At 37.2% G+C, this 14,247-nt stretch overlaps 1 protein-coding gene across 4 annotated transcripts in view; it reads right to left on the reverse strand.

Moving 5' to 3' along the window:
* CDKAL1 (CDKAL1 threonylcarbamoyladenosine tRNA methylthiotransferase) overlaps positions 1-14,247 on the reverse strand; it is a 629,466-nt gene that overhangs the window by 602,772 nt on the left and 12,447 nt on the right. For 3 of the 4 annotated variants that reach the window (XM_081827610.1, XM_081827609.1, XM_081827612.1), the window contains 2 exons: positions 9,552-9,729; positions 7,899-8,011 (listed from right to left, as the gene is read on the reverse strand). In XM_081827610.1, the coding sequence (XP_081683736.1) occupies positions 7,899-8,011; positions 9,552-9,721 (283 nt within the window). In that variant the 5' untranslated portion in view covers positions 9,722-9,729. Of the gene's footprint in view, positions 1-7,898; positions 8,012-9,551; positions 9,730-14,247 lie in introns of those variants that run through there. The other variant, XM_081827611.1, reaches the window with a different exon arrangement.

Genomic DNA, 14,247 nt, shown 5'->3' on the forward strand with positions numbered 1-14,247 from the left:
GCTCTCAGCCAACAATGCTACCTATAACTAAAGTAACAGCTCACTTCCAGCTCCCAACACAGCGCTGAAATTAAGAAACTGAGCATATTCCTGAGGTATGGATTCCAGTGGTAAGTATTCCCCTTTCTCTCCTCTCCAAAACAACAACACTAAAAAAAAAAAAAAAAAAAAAAAAGGCTTCTAATAAGGATTGCACATAAGAGTCCTAAAAGTCTTTCAGGAGAAATTTCAAAATGTTGGGCAGCAAAAAAATAAATAAATAAAAAGCAACAACAAAAAAACCCACAACCTATCTAATAAAACCTACCCAGTATTAGGTTTCCATACTGACCTGCCTTCAAAGTATCAAGTTAGAGCGACTACACAGTATGAAGAGCAGCGGTCATGCTGACAGACAGCCACGTGCAATGTCCACTCTAGCACAGAGCAGTTGGGTGAAGGTGTGCAAAGCACGTGTCTCCCGTCCCCCAGTCTCAATCTGCTGGTCTTAAAATATGTGGTAACCTCCTGCCAAAGTTACTTCATCTGATCCTTGCAATAACTTATGTGAAATGCCTAACACGGTAGACTTTCAACTAATTCAACTCCCTTGCCTGGAAAATGTGTACAAAAAACCTGATTTCACTTAAAATTAGCTGGCACAAAATACTGTGTCACCTAAGAGAAGCAAAATATACATTTTTCATTTAGTTTCATTTTGAAGGTGAAGGTCCACTGCTTTTTCAGCTTCCCACAGAATTGGTCTACGCATCTTAGTATCTTTTTATTATATAGGTAAGCTCAAGATATTAATTGAAATGTCATGGTAACCAGTTCTTAAAAAAAACAGATTAAGGGGTGCCTGGTGGCTCAGTCGTTAGGCGTCTGCCTTCAGCTCAGGTCATGATCCCAGGGTTCTGGGATCAAGCACCGCATCGGGCTCCCTGCTCTGCAGGAAGCCTGCTTCTCCCTTTCCCATTCCCCCTGCTTGCGTTCCCTCTCTCTGTCAAGTAAATAAATAAAATCTTTAAAAATAAAAAAACAAAACAGATTAAAGCTGGCAAAGTGGGTTTTTTTCTCTCAAGAAACTTTATGTGCATTCATACTTTAATTATGTACAAATGTGATTTCCAAAAAATCCAAGTCCAAACACAAAAATGTAGCTTTAATGTCCTTAAAATTCTACTGACCCGTAAGTGTAGTCCTTGAATGTATTCCTTACACAAACATCTGGGTATACCAATCTAACATATCCCATTAATCTCAGTCTTAAAATTTAAAGCTATTTCAAATTAAATGGCCAGGTCCAGGAAATATGCTTCCACTTTGGACATTCAATTATAATATTATCTCCTATACCATAGAAACTAGTACTTGTTTCTACAAGATTAATTTTCTTAATTCAAACATAAAATGTTATATTCTAATAGATGCAAAAATCCTCAACAAAATATAAGCAAACCAAAACCAACAATACATTAAAATAAATCATACACCACAATCAAGAGGGATTTGTTCCTGGGATACAAGGGTGGTTCAATATTCACAAAACAATCAACAATCAATGTGACAGGTCACATCAATAAGAGAAAGGATAAAAACCACACGATCATTTCAATAGATGCAGAAAAAGCATTCAACCAAGTACAGCTTCCATTCATGATAAAAACCCTCTGCAAAGTTGGTCTAGAGGGAACATACCTCAACATAATGAAGTCCATATACGACAAACCCACAGCCATCATACTCAATGGTGAAAAACAGTTCCCCTAAGATCAGGAACAAGACAAGAACGTGCATGCTCACCACTGGAAGTCCTAGTAAGAGCAATCAGACAACAAAAAGAAATAAAAAATATCCAAATTGCTAAGGAAGAAGTAAAACTCTCACTATCTGCAGATGACATGATACTAAATATAAAAACCCCAAAAGACTCCAACAAAAAACTCCTAGAACTGATAAATGAATTTAGTAAAGTGACAGGATCCAAAACCAATGTACAGAAATCTGTTGTATTTCTTTACACTAATAATGAAGCAGCAGAAAGTGAAATTAAGAAAAAAATCCCATTTGCAATTGCACCAAAGACAATAATATATCTAGGAATAAACTTAACCAAAGAGATAAAAGACCTATACTCTAAAAACTATAAAACAGTGATGAAAGAAATTCAAGATGATTACTGAAATGGAAAGACATTCCACACTCATGGGTTAGAAGAACAAATATTGTTAAAATATCTGTACCATCCAAAGCAATCTACAGATTTAATGTAATCCCTAACAAAATACCAACAGCATTTTTCACAGAACTAGAACAACCCTATAATTTGTATGAAACCACAGAAGACCCCAATAGCCAAGGCAATCTTGAAAAAGAAATATAAAACTGGAGGTATCATAATTCCAGATTTCAAGTTATATTACAAAGCAGTAATAATTAAAACAGTATGGTACTGGGTGGCTCAATCGGTTAAGCATCTGACTCCTGGTTTCAGCTCAGGGTATGATCTCAGGGTCATGTGGTCAAGTCCCGCAACAGGCTCCACACTCAGCACGGAGTCTGCTTCTCCCTCTCCCTCTGCTCCTCCCCCGCTCATGCTCTCTCTCTCAAATAAATAAATAAAATCTTAAAAAAAAGAAAAAAATATGGTACTGGCATAAATATACAGACATAAACCAATGGAACAGAACAAAAAACCCAAAAATAAACCCACAATTATATGGTCAATTAATCTTCAAAAAAGGAAGAATATCCAATGGGGGAAAAGACAGTCTCTTCAACAAACGTTGTTGCAAAAACTGGACAGCAACATGCAAAAGAATGAAATTGGACCATTTTCTTACACCATACACAAAAATAAACTCAAAATGGATTAAAGACCTAAATATGAGACCTGAAACAATACAAATCCTTGAAGAGAACACAGGCAGTAATTTCTCTGAGATCAGTAATAGCATTATTTTTCTAGATAGGTCTCCTGAGGCAGGGAAAATAAAAGCAAAAATAATCTATTGGGACATCAAAATAAAAAGCATCTGCACAGCAAAGGAAACAGTCAACAAAACTGAAAGGCAACCTACAGAATAGAAGAAGATATTTGCCAATGACAGACCAATAACCCCAATAAAGGGTTAGTATCCAAAATATAAAAAAAACTCATACATACAACACCCAAAAAACAATCCAATTAAAAAACAGGCAGAAGACATGAACAGACATTTGTCCAAAGACGATAGAAAGATGGTCAATAAATACATGAAAAGATGTTCAAAATCACTTATCATCAGGGAAATGCAAATCAAAACTACAATGAGATATCATCTCACACCTCTGAGACTGTCTAAAATCAAAAACACAAGAAACAACCAGTGTTGGTGAGGATGTGGAGAAAGGGGAACCCTCTTGCACTGTTGGTGGGAATGTAAACTGGTGTAGCTAGTGTGGAGAACAGTATGGAGGTTCCTCAAAAAATTAAAAATAGAACTACTCTATGATCCAGTAATCACACTACTGGGTATTTACCCAAAAAATATGAAAACCCTAATTCAAAGGATACATGCACCCCTATGTTTATAGCAGCATTATCTACAACAGCCAAACTATGGAGGCAGCCTAAGTGTCCATCAATTGATGAATGGATAAAGAAGAGGTGGTGTGTGTGTGTGCGTGTGTATATATTCCTAAATATAGGAATTCATACACACGCACACACACACACACACACACACACACACAGGAATATTATTCAGCCATAAAAAGGAATGAAATCTTGCCAGTTGCAACAACGTGGATAGAGCTAAAAAGTATTATGCTAGGAGAACTACTTCAGTCAGAGAAAGACAAATACCATATGATCTCACTCACATGTGGAATTTAAGAAACAAAAGAGCAAAGGAAAAAAAAGAGACAAACCAAGAAACAGACTCTTAACTACAGAGAACAAACTGATGGCTACCAGAGGGGAGGTGGGTGGGGGATAGGTGGAAAAGATGATGGGGATTAAAGAGTACACTTACCATGATAAAAAAATAAATGTTATTTCTGACTTCACAAAGCATTTCTAAAATATAAATTGTAAAAGCTCTTTTAACAAAGCAGGTCCTACTTCACTGTATCACAAAAGAATACATTAACAGCTTGACCATTTACCAAAATAACTTGTACATGTAACACACAATATGTAGGCTCTTCCTCTGCCAAGAAACAATAACCTTTTCACCTGCTGGAAGCCATGTCCAGTCCACGTTCTCATCCTCACACCTCCTAGCGCTACGCCCTGCAGCACACATCATGTTCACACAGCACTTGTGCAATGAATAAATGATAGACAAATACACAAAGGAACTATCAAGAACTGTTAAAAGCCCAGCAATTTAAAAACGATTTCTCTGAAACTGGGGACACCCAAGCTAAATGCCCTATTCCAACCTACATAAGCTTATCACAAATATTCCACGTATATAATTCACATTTTTCTCTTATGTCTATGAACTAGAACCTCAGTCAATGGTCTTGCAATGGATTTTTTTCCACTAACCAAAAAGCACACGCTATGTTTATTCACAGCAGGCACAGCTACAAACTACACATAACACTCTTTCCAGCATCTCTCCTCCCTCTGATGTATGTCTATCTGAAGCATCTCCAGGGGCGCCTGGGTGGCTCAGTCAGTTAGGCGTCTGCCTTCAGCTCAGGTCATGATCTCAGGGTCCCTGGGATCAAGTCCCGCATCAGGCTCCGTGCTCAGTGCAGAGCCTGTTTCTCCCTCTGCCTGCCGCTCCCCCTGCTTGTGCTCTCTCAAATGGATAAATAAAATCTTAAAAAAAAAAAGACGCAGTGGACAAAGAGCTAATCGTCAGAGTAAGCATCTGAGATTTCACCATGGAATAATTACATTCCTGGATTCACACAGTTAAAAGCAATTTCAAGTATATACCCACATAATCTCTCTTTTGTCCCCAAATAGTAAAAATATCTATTATTGGTAACTGAGAGCTAATTTTGAATTTCTTACATACTGTTTCCAAAAATCTGTGTATATTTCACATAATCTATATTTTATACTTATTTCACATCAATTATAAAGTTAAAAGAAAATATTTTAGGTCTACATTTGATCAATAAAACATTTTTATTTATTTAGCAATAATAATTTTTATAAACTCCCACCATTCCACAGTAATGGAAGAGACTACTGGCACAGATAACCCAGAAATCATTCATCTCATATATTTAACCTAAGTATAGAATCTGTACTGATTTCCTTTAAATGTCTTACAGAAGCTACTATTGTTCATTCTTCCTGGGCTACAGCACCTGACCAGTAAGAAAAGTGATTCCACAGTCTGCTGCATGCAAGCCAGACTAGAATTAAACACAGACTATAGGGCGCCTGGGTGGCTCAGTCGTTAAGCGTCTGCCTTCGGCTCAGGTAATGATCCCAGGGTCCTGGGATCGAGCCCTGCATCGGGCTCCCTGCTCCGTGGGAAGCCTGCTTCTCCCTCTCCCACTCCCCCTGCTTGTGTTTCCTCTCTCGCTGTGTCTCTCCCTGTCAAATAAATAAATAAAATCTTTTAAAAAAATAAATTAAAAAAAATAAAATAAAATAAACACAGACTATAAATTTCTAAAGTGGGGACAATCAACAATACATAATGCTAATACAAATATATACAGGCAATGCAACTATGTAAAAGTAATATACCACACTAATAAGAAAAATAAATTTCATGTTCAAGTGATTGCTCCCTTGATCCTCCCTTTTCACTATTCCCAAATAAGCAGCTAAAACTGGTTATACATAACAAAACTTAGTATTCTTGTATAAATACACCAGGACTATTGTTTTACCTTTATTATTTAGAAAGGTACTGTAATAAGACCAAATACAAATTGCTAATGGACTAAAATTTAAATTAAAACATGTCAGATATTTAACACCACCCAGGAAAAGTCAAGCTCATTTTTTTGTAATGTTTTAGGAAATTATCTCAGAGGCTATTGTCCGAATACCCAAACTGCACCATCAGGATGTATTAAGGCAAACCCACACTAACTTACACTAAAAATTACTAATGAATACAGAAAAATAATTCTTTTTTTTTTTTAGAGAAAGAATTCTAAAAGTTCTAAAAGCACATTTTGATACTTTTATCTAAAGAACAAAATTATTAAGGGTGATTTCGCTGTGTAAAGAATAAGTAATCAAAAACACACAGTAAGACATTAGGATCATTTAGTTGCTGAAGGACAGACTGCTAGGCAAGAAGTTTCCAATCCTCCCAAATTCTCACAGGCCATCTTGAGGCTAGGACTTTGCCAGTCAAAGACAGAGGCAACTAGAAGCTACAAAACAGTGGACAAGAGTGACAGAGACTTCACTGCCTGGATGACTTCACTGCCTAGGACACAATCCCTCCATTCTCATTTGTAAAGTACAGATACCAATATTTCCTCATCTCCCAAAAAGTAAGTAAGGTAACATACAGAAAGCACCGGGCCAGTGCCTGTCACAAAGCATTCAAATTATGGCCCCACTGAATATACATACTGATACAGATGTGTACACATGCCGGTTACTATATACATGCATTTCCCAGCTCAGTTCACTGAGAGCACCTAGGAGCATGGACACTTCATGGTAGCGAGGAGCACACCTAGTGTCCACAGCTCTCGTTTTGCTCTAAACACCATTCTTCTTATGAAAGGAATCAGAACTCCCTGGAGAAGTGGTTGCTTCCAAGGCTGGGAAAGGGAAAATATGAGACTAGAACATCTTGTGGTGTCAGAAAATAAGGACGTGCTCAAAAAGAATGGGGGCATGTTGAGAAGACATGGGAGCCAGCCTGAACGAGGCCCTATGGCCAAAGCCTGAACAGTATGAGCAGCAGAATTAATAATGATAGTGTTGGACCATAACCCACAGAATAGAAAAATCAGTAGGTAAGTCCATACTGATACATATAAATAAAACAGGGGAGAAAGGATAGTCTTTCCTTACAGAAGAATCCCATGTGGAATTCTGTGGATAAGTGTGGAAGAAAAGAAAACAGATAATCACCACTCAACAAATATTACACTAATGACTGTTGAAAACAAGTTCCATGGACAAATGCTAAAATTATCAAGATATTAAAATTAGTAGAGAAAAGGTTGAGGAGAAATAGGATATTTACTAATTACAATGAGAAAAAATAGTAACTTTACTATAGAGAAATCTGGCAGACACAGTCCACTGGTAATAAGACACACTGATTCACGACAAATTCCCTGATATGATGCATTGAGAACTCAATGTGCCCTTCTTGCCAAGACTGCATACATAACCTTACTCTAATCATGAGAAAACATCCGACAAACCCAAGCTGGGGGGCATTCTACAAAATAACTAGTAACTCAATGGTTTTCCTCAGCAGTCCACAGACATAAAAAACGAGAAAAAAATTGAGGAACTGTCACAGACTGAAGGAGACTAAGGAGACATTACAAATAAATATAAAGTGAGATCCTAGATTGGATCCTGGAACAGAAGAAGAATGTAAATGGGAAAACTGGCATAATTCAAATAAGATACACAGTTTAGGTAAAAGTACTGCTCTAATGTTAACTGCCCAGTTTATTAATTACAGTGTAATTATGTAAGATGCTATTAGGGGAAGCTGGGTAATGGACATAAGCAAACTGTAATTTTACTACTTTTCTGTAATTATAAATTCATTTCAAAACAGTTTTTTGAAGTATTTTTAAAATATGATATCTGTAATTATCCAATGTATAAAATAGCTATCATTTTGTTTTGCCTTAAAATCATTAAATTATGTTAAAATATGCTCTAACTGTTGAAACTAAAATATGTATCTCTAAAAAACTTAGCTCTGAAACATTTAATGAAGAAAATACACTACAGATCTCATTACCTGTAATTTCATATCCATAAGCAGCTAGTTGTCCAGCCATATATTCTCCATCCGAATTATTATGAGAACAACCCCATGTTCGCATCCAAATTTTCTGTATGCCTGGAATAGTGCTATTAAACAATCAATTAAAAAAAAGGTAAGTCTCATCAAGGGATTTTTAGAAGAAGAAAACACAAGATGATTTCTGAGCATATTATTCAAAAACACACAGCAACCCTTCACAATCTATTCATGAAATGCACCAACTTAATCCACAATCAATTGTTACTAAGTCTATAATCAAGATAAAATAACCACAGAATTCTAAGACTCTCTACATAAAAAGATCTCCTTTTTCTCTGAATTATATTTTAAATTAAGACTCTCTACATAACAAGATCTCCTTTCGCTCAGAATTGTATGTTAAATTCAGTACTACTAATGTACTATCACAAAGTTAAACTCATAGAAAGGTAAATACAAGTAACAGCAAAGAAAATGGTTCTAGCAACAGAAGCAAAGAAAAACTAAGTACATCTACCTGCTCACTGACTCCTATATAACAGTTACAATCTTTATTTTATAACTTAGATATAAATAGCTGAATCAAAACAGAAAAACTATCACCCTGTAGCATAATTAAAAATATTCCAGGGTGCCGGGCGCCTGGGTGGCTCAGTTGGTTAAGCGACTGCCTTCGGCTCAGGTCATGATCCCAGGATCCGGGGATCGAGTCCCACATCGGGCTCCCGGCTCAGCAGGAAGCCTGCTTCTCCCTCTCCCACCCCCCCACTTGTGTTCCTGCTCTCGCTGTCTCTGTCTCTGTCAAATAAATAAATAAAATCTAAAAAAAAAAAAAAAATTCCAGACATAAAAATAGAGTTATAAAAATGTAATATTTTTAGGAAGGATAAAAAAGGACTTTCAATTTGGACTGGCCTATTAATTTAAAAATTAAATAGAAATTACCTTAAAGACATATTCAAAACAAATTTGATAAAGTTCAGTCATTAAAATATTAAGTTTAAATTCACAGATTTTAAAAGTTTACTGTTCCAAACAAAATAACCAAGTGTATTAAAACTTTTCAACAATTTACTATCTAAACAAATGTAGGCATATTAAAGCTATACAACTGCATAATTCTTTCTGGCTAGGTTGTTTTAGAATTCCACTCAATTACAGACCTAACAGATTAAACAGCATGAACTTACTTGTGCCCAGTGCCTTTAGCTGATCCGTTAAGTATCTGTAAATTTGTTAAGAAAAATGAAATACCCAAGCCACCAAACCACCACTATCTCATAAGAATTAAAAATTCCAGTAAAAGTTTTAATTTGGAAGTAACACAAGATTCCATACCAACTACAGTAATATCAGAGATCCTGGGGCAGTGGAGGTTGGGGGGGGTGGTAAGGGGTGGAGGGGAGTGATCCTACGTTTGTGCCAAATAGTGCCCTTGGCCCTGTCTTCAAGAAACATGCCATCTGACATTTTTTTCTAAGAAATTATTTTGCTAAATTTAAAACTATTCAAATAAAAAAATAAATCTACATATCTGCTCTCAAAAGTTCAAAAGACTTTCAGAAAGAGACATTATGTATATCACATGCGGTAGTACCAGTTTCTTCCCTGGTGGGGTACTGACTATAATTCCAAATAAGAGCTTACCTGTCACTTGGTGGACTGTTTTCCTCTTGCAAATATTTTTGGGTGTTTCTCTTTCGTGCCTTTGGAACAACGTGCTTTCGTGCAGAATGCCTATCTTGTGGCTTTAAATCTCCCTGTGACACAATATCTTCTATGTCGTCCAGGAGTGTGTCGCAGGATGCAGAAGGCATCTTCTTTACTATATAAGAAAGTTATAAATGACGGCAACACATGAGTCCCTCAGAAATCTGTTTAACAGAGTATCACCTATGAAATATTCTTGCTGATCTTGAGTCTAATAAAGCCGTTAGATTTAACCTCAGGTTTATAGAAAACACAAAAGATAAAGAAATGCAAGGAAACAATCAGACAGATCCTACTAATAATGGGACATCCCAAGGTTCAACTAGATCTATCCCCTCAACAGACCAGTATCAGAGAGAAAAAAATAAGAGAGGGACTGTTCATGGTTAAAGGAGACTCAAAAGCGTAACAACTAAAGGTAATTCATGTTCTTGATCATATCATACTTTGTCCAACCAGCTGTAAGATATTTTGGGGACAACTAGGAACATCAGAATATGAAGTGGGTGTTAGATAATATTAGGATACTACTGCAAATCATTAGATGTAAAGTACTGTCCTTATGTTTAAAAATCTTATTTCTGACATTGTATACATGATTTTACTTTTTATTTATTATTTTTAGAAAATCTTTTTAGAGATGCATATTAAATATTCAGAGGTTAAATATCATTATGCCTATAATTTACTTTAAAACAATAAAAATAGATAAGACGTATAGGAAAATATTTACAAGTCTTAAATGTAAGAAATAGGTGTATTGGTGTTCCTTATCCTATTCTACTTTCCTGAATGTTCAAAATGTTTGTAATTAAGAAAATGTGCATACAACTTCCAGGAAGATAGAGTAGACATACTTTTCCCTACCCCTCCCACTAAATACAACTAAAACTAGGGACATTATATATAAAATAAACATCAGAAGACTTTAAAAGGTAGAGAGAAAGAGGTAAACTGGCTAGGGACCTGGGAACCCAAGGAACAACATAATGGTGAGTTGCTTGGGGTTTCTTTTGCCTCCTATATCCCAGACTTAAAGCTGAAGAAGCCAGCAACCCAAAGATGCAGACAATAAAAGCCCCCCCACAAAAGCCTGTCCTCTTTGCGAAGAACCAGAAAAGGGGTAGCCTAGCAGAGACCGAAAATTTTCAGACAATAACCATTCTACTCCATAAAACAAAACAAAACAAACCGCACAAAACACAAAACTATAGAGTTCCACCTTCTGACTTCTACTTTTGAGGCTGTAATGAGGGACCCCAAAACACTCCACAGGATAGAACCAGAGAAGGCCAGGTAGGGACCCTGGACTTCCAAACCAGCCAACCAACCAGTAATGAACCTCCAGGCCCTCCCCCACCTAGTCAGTTAAGACCAAACTGATATACAAGTTTAAAATCAAATTCCCATCAAAATCCCAGCAAGATATTTCATAGACATAGATAAGACTGTTCCAAAATTTATATGGAAAGGAAAAAAAAAATCAGTATATCTGAAACAATTGTGAAAAAGAAATAGTGGGAGGAAGTGGGCTGCCCAATTTTCAGACTTATTATACAGAGACAGTAATCAAGACTATGTGGTATTGGTGGAAGAATAGAAATATGAATCAACAGAACAGAACAGAGACCTGGAAACAGACCCACAGAAATACGCCCATGTGATTTTTTACAAAAGTACAAAAGCAATTCAATGAAAGAAAGATAACGTTTTCTTTCTTTTTTTTTTTTTTTTAAAGATTTTATTTATTTATTTGACAGAGAGAGAGATAGCGAGAGCAGGAACACAAGCAGGGGGAGTGGAAGAGGGAGAAGCAGGCTTCCCGCCAAGCAGGGAGCCCGATGTGGGACTTGATCCCAGGACCCTGGGATCATGACCCGAGCCGAAGGCAGATGCTTAATGACTGAGCCACCCAGGCGCCCGATAACGTTTTCTATTAGTGCTGGAGCAATGGGACATTTATAGACAAAAAATGAACCTCAATCTAAGTTTCATACCTTATACAAAAATTAACTCAAAATGTATCACGAACTTAAATGTAAAACATAACACTATAAACTTTTAGGAAAAATCATAAGAGAAAATCTTCTAGACCTAGAGCTAGGTGAAGAATTCTTAGACCTGACGCCAAAAGCACAATCCATAAAAAGAAAAATTAATAAATCCAGACATCACCAAAATTTTAAACTTTTGCTCTGCAAAAGACCCTCTGAAAATATAAAAAGTCAAGCTACTGAGTGGGAGAAAATTTTTGCAAACCACATATCTGACAAAGGACTGGTATCTAGAATTCAAAACACAATAGTAAAGGGGTGCCTGGCTGGCTCAGTCGGTGGAGCGTGCAACTCTTGATGTCGAGGTTGTGAGTTTGAACCCCACATTGGGTGTAGAGATTACTTAAAATTAAAATCTTAAAACACACACACACACACCAGTAAAAAAAAAAAAAAATCCAATTAGAAAATGGACAAAAGACACAAAGTCATTTCACCTAAGAGGATATACAGAAGGCAAATAAACACATTTAAAGACAGTCAACATTACTCACCATCAGAGAAATACAAACTCAAACCACAATAAGGTATCACTACACACCTATCAGAATGGCTAAAGGAAAAAAACAGTGAGAACATTAAATGCCAACAAGGAAGAAGAGAAACTGGATCACTCACACACTCCTAGTGGGACCATAAAATGGCACAGCCACTCTAGAAAACAGTTGGGCATTTTCTTAAAAAACTAACCATGTAACTACCATGTAACCTGGCAATTACACCTGAGGGTTTATCCAAGAGAAATAAAGGCTTACATATTTCCACAAAAGCCTCAACACAAATGTTTATAACACCTTTCTTTGTAACAGTCAAAACCTACAAACACCTAGATGCCCTTCAGTGGGTGGAAGACTACCTCGGAACACTACTCAGCAATAAAACATGTACGATTGATACACACAACACTGGATGAATCTCCAGGGAATTATGCAGTGTGAATAGAGCCAAGACCAAAAGGTTACATACTCTATGGTTACATTTATATAACTTACTTGAGACCAAAGTAACAAAATTACAGAAATGGGGAATACAACAGAGGTTACCAGGGATTAAGCAGAGGACCGGCAGGAGAGAAGTGAATGTGACTATCAAAAGGCAACATGAGAGATCCTTGGAGTGATGGAAATGTTCTACATCCTGACTCTATCAATGTCAGTATCCTGGCTGCGATACTATATTACAGTTTTGCAAGATGTTACCACTGGAGAAAACTGGATAAACCTTAGAGCATCTCCACGTAATTTTTATTACTGAAAGTGATTCTATAATTATGTGAAAATAATTAAGAAAAAAATTATCTGGAAAGAAAAAGAAATATATACTTGAGTACACTAAGAGTACTACTACTACGTTTAGACATGAAGCAAGTGGTCATTCATTAACCATTCACAACTCCATGAGTTTGGTGGTGTTACTATCCTCACTTTAAAGAGCCATCTGAAACACAGAGAAGCTAACTTACCCAAAGAACAACCACCATGCCAAATGAGCCCAAGCCCATTTGCTGCGCAGCACTCGACTACCTACTTAATGTAGATACACCGAATCACTACTAATCCTCATCTAGGTTGCTCAAACCAGTGTTAAGAATCCTAATACTCTGGGGCGCCTGGGTGGCTCAGTCGTTAAGCAGCTGCCTTCGGCTCAGGTCATGATCCCAGAGTCCTGGGATCAAGCCCTGCATCGGGCTCCCTGCTCGGCGGGAAACCTGCTTCTCCCTCTCCCACTCCCCCTGCTTGTGTTCCCTCTCTCACTGTGTCTCTGTCAAGTAGATAAACAAAATCTTTAAAAAAAAAACCCTAATACTCTCTGTTGGTCTCAAGCCTCTCTGACGAATTTTCCCTCTCTTTATTCACCAGATCCCCATCTTTCCATTAACAATTTTCAATTAACAGAGCAGCTTCCAGCCAGGATCCTTTTGTGCCCTTTACTGTAATGCACTCTTTACAACCATGACAAATTATGCCCAGTAAATCAGACAAACCTGTGTTCAAAGCTCAGCTAGTTTTACATCGGTAGTAACAGCAAAAGACTAGAAATAATCTAGTCTCGTAAGGACTGGTTAAAATGTAGTTAACACAGTCGTGGTGGGGCTGCCAATCACAGGCCTTCTTCTTCCCTGGACACAGGAATGGGGCACATGAGCCAAGCTTTTAAAGTAACCCATCCTCCTGGCCACAATAATTAGTTCAGGGATGGACAAGACAAGCCCAGCCAATGAAAATCATCAAGAGGATTTCTATGCCAGAGCTAACAGGAGAGATGGCTTCCCTTTCACTGAAGTGGCTAAGTTGGGAGGATGTCAAACTGAGGTGCTGGGGGCCATGTTGCCCGTCATAGGGCAGAAACTACCTAGGGAATGAAGCCTATTACGAGCTGGAAAGATAAAGAGCCATACTGACATTATTTGAGCACCTGGATCAAAGCCCTGCTCTGCCCAGTCATGTGAGCCAGTAAGTTCCCTTTGTGGCTTAAATTAGTTTAAACTGGGTTTTCTGCTCTTGCACACAAGAGCCCTGGCCAGCTCAGCAAATTAGAGAAGGAGAAATGAAATAGGTTAGTCTTTATGAAATTGGTTC

The sequence above is a fragment of the Leptonychotes weddellii genome, chromosome 8, assembly GCF_054177405.1.
Source record: "Leptonychotes weddellii isolate Sample4059 chromosome 8, ASM5417740v2, whole genome shotgun sequence".
In the NCBI taxonomy this organism is placed as follows: domain Eukaryota; kingdom Metazoa; phylum Chordata; class Mammalia; order Carnivora; family Phocidae; genus Leptonychotes; species Leptonychotes weddellii.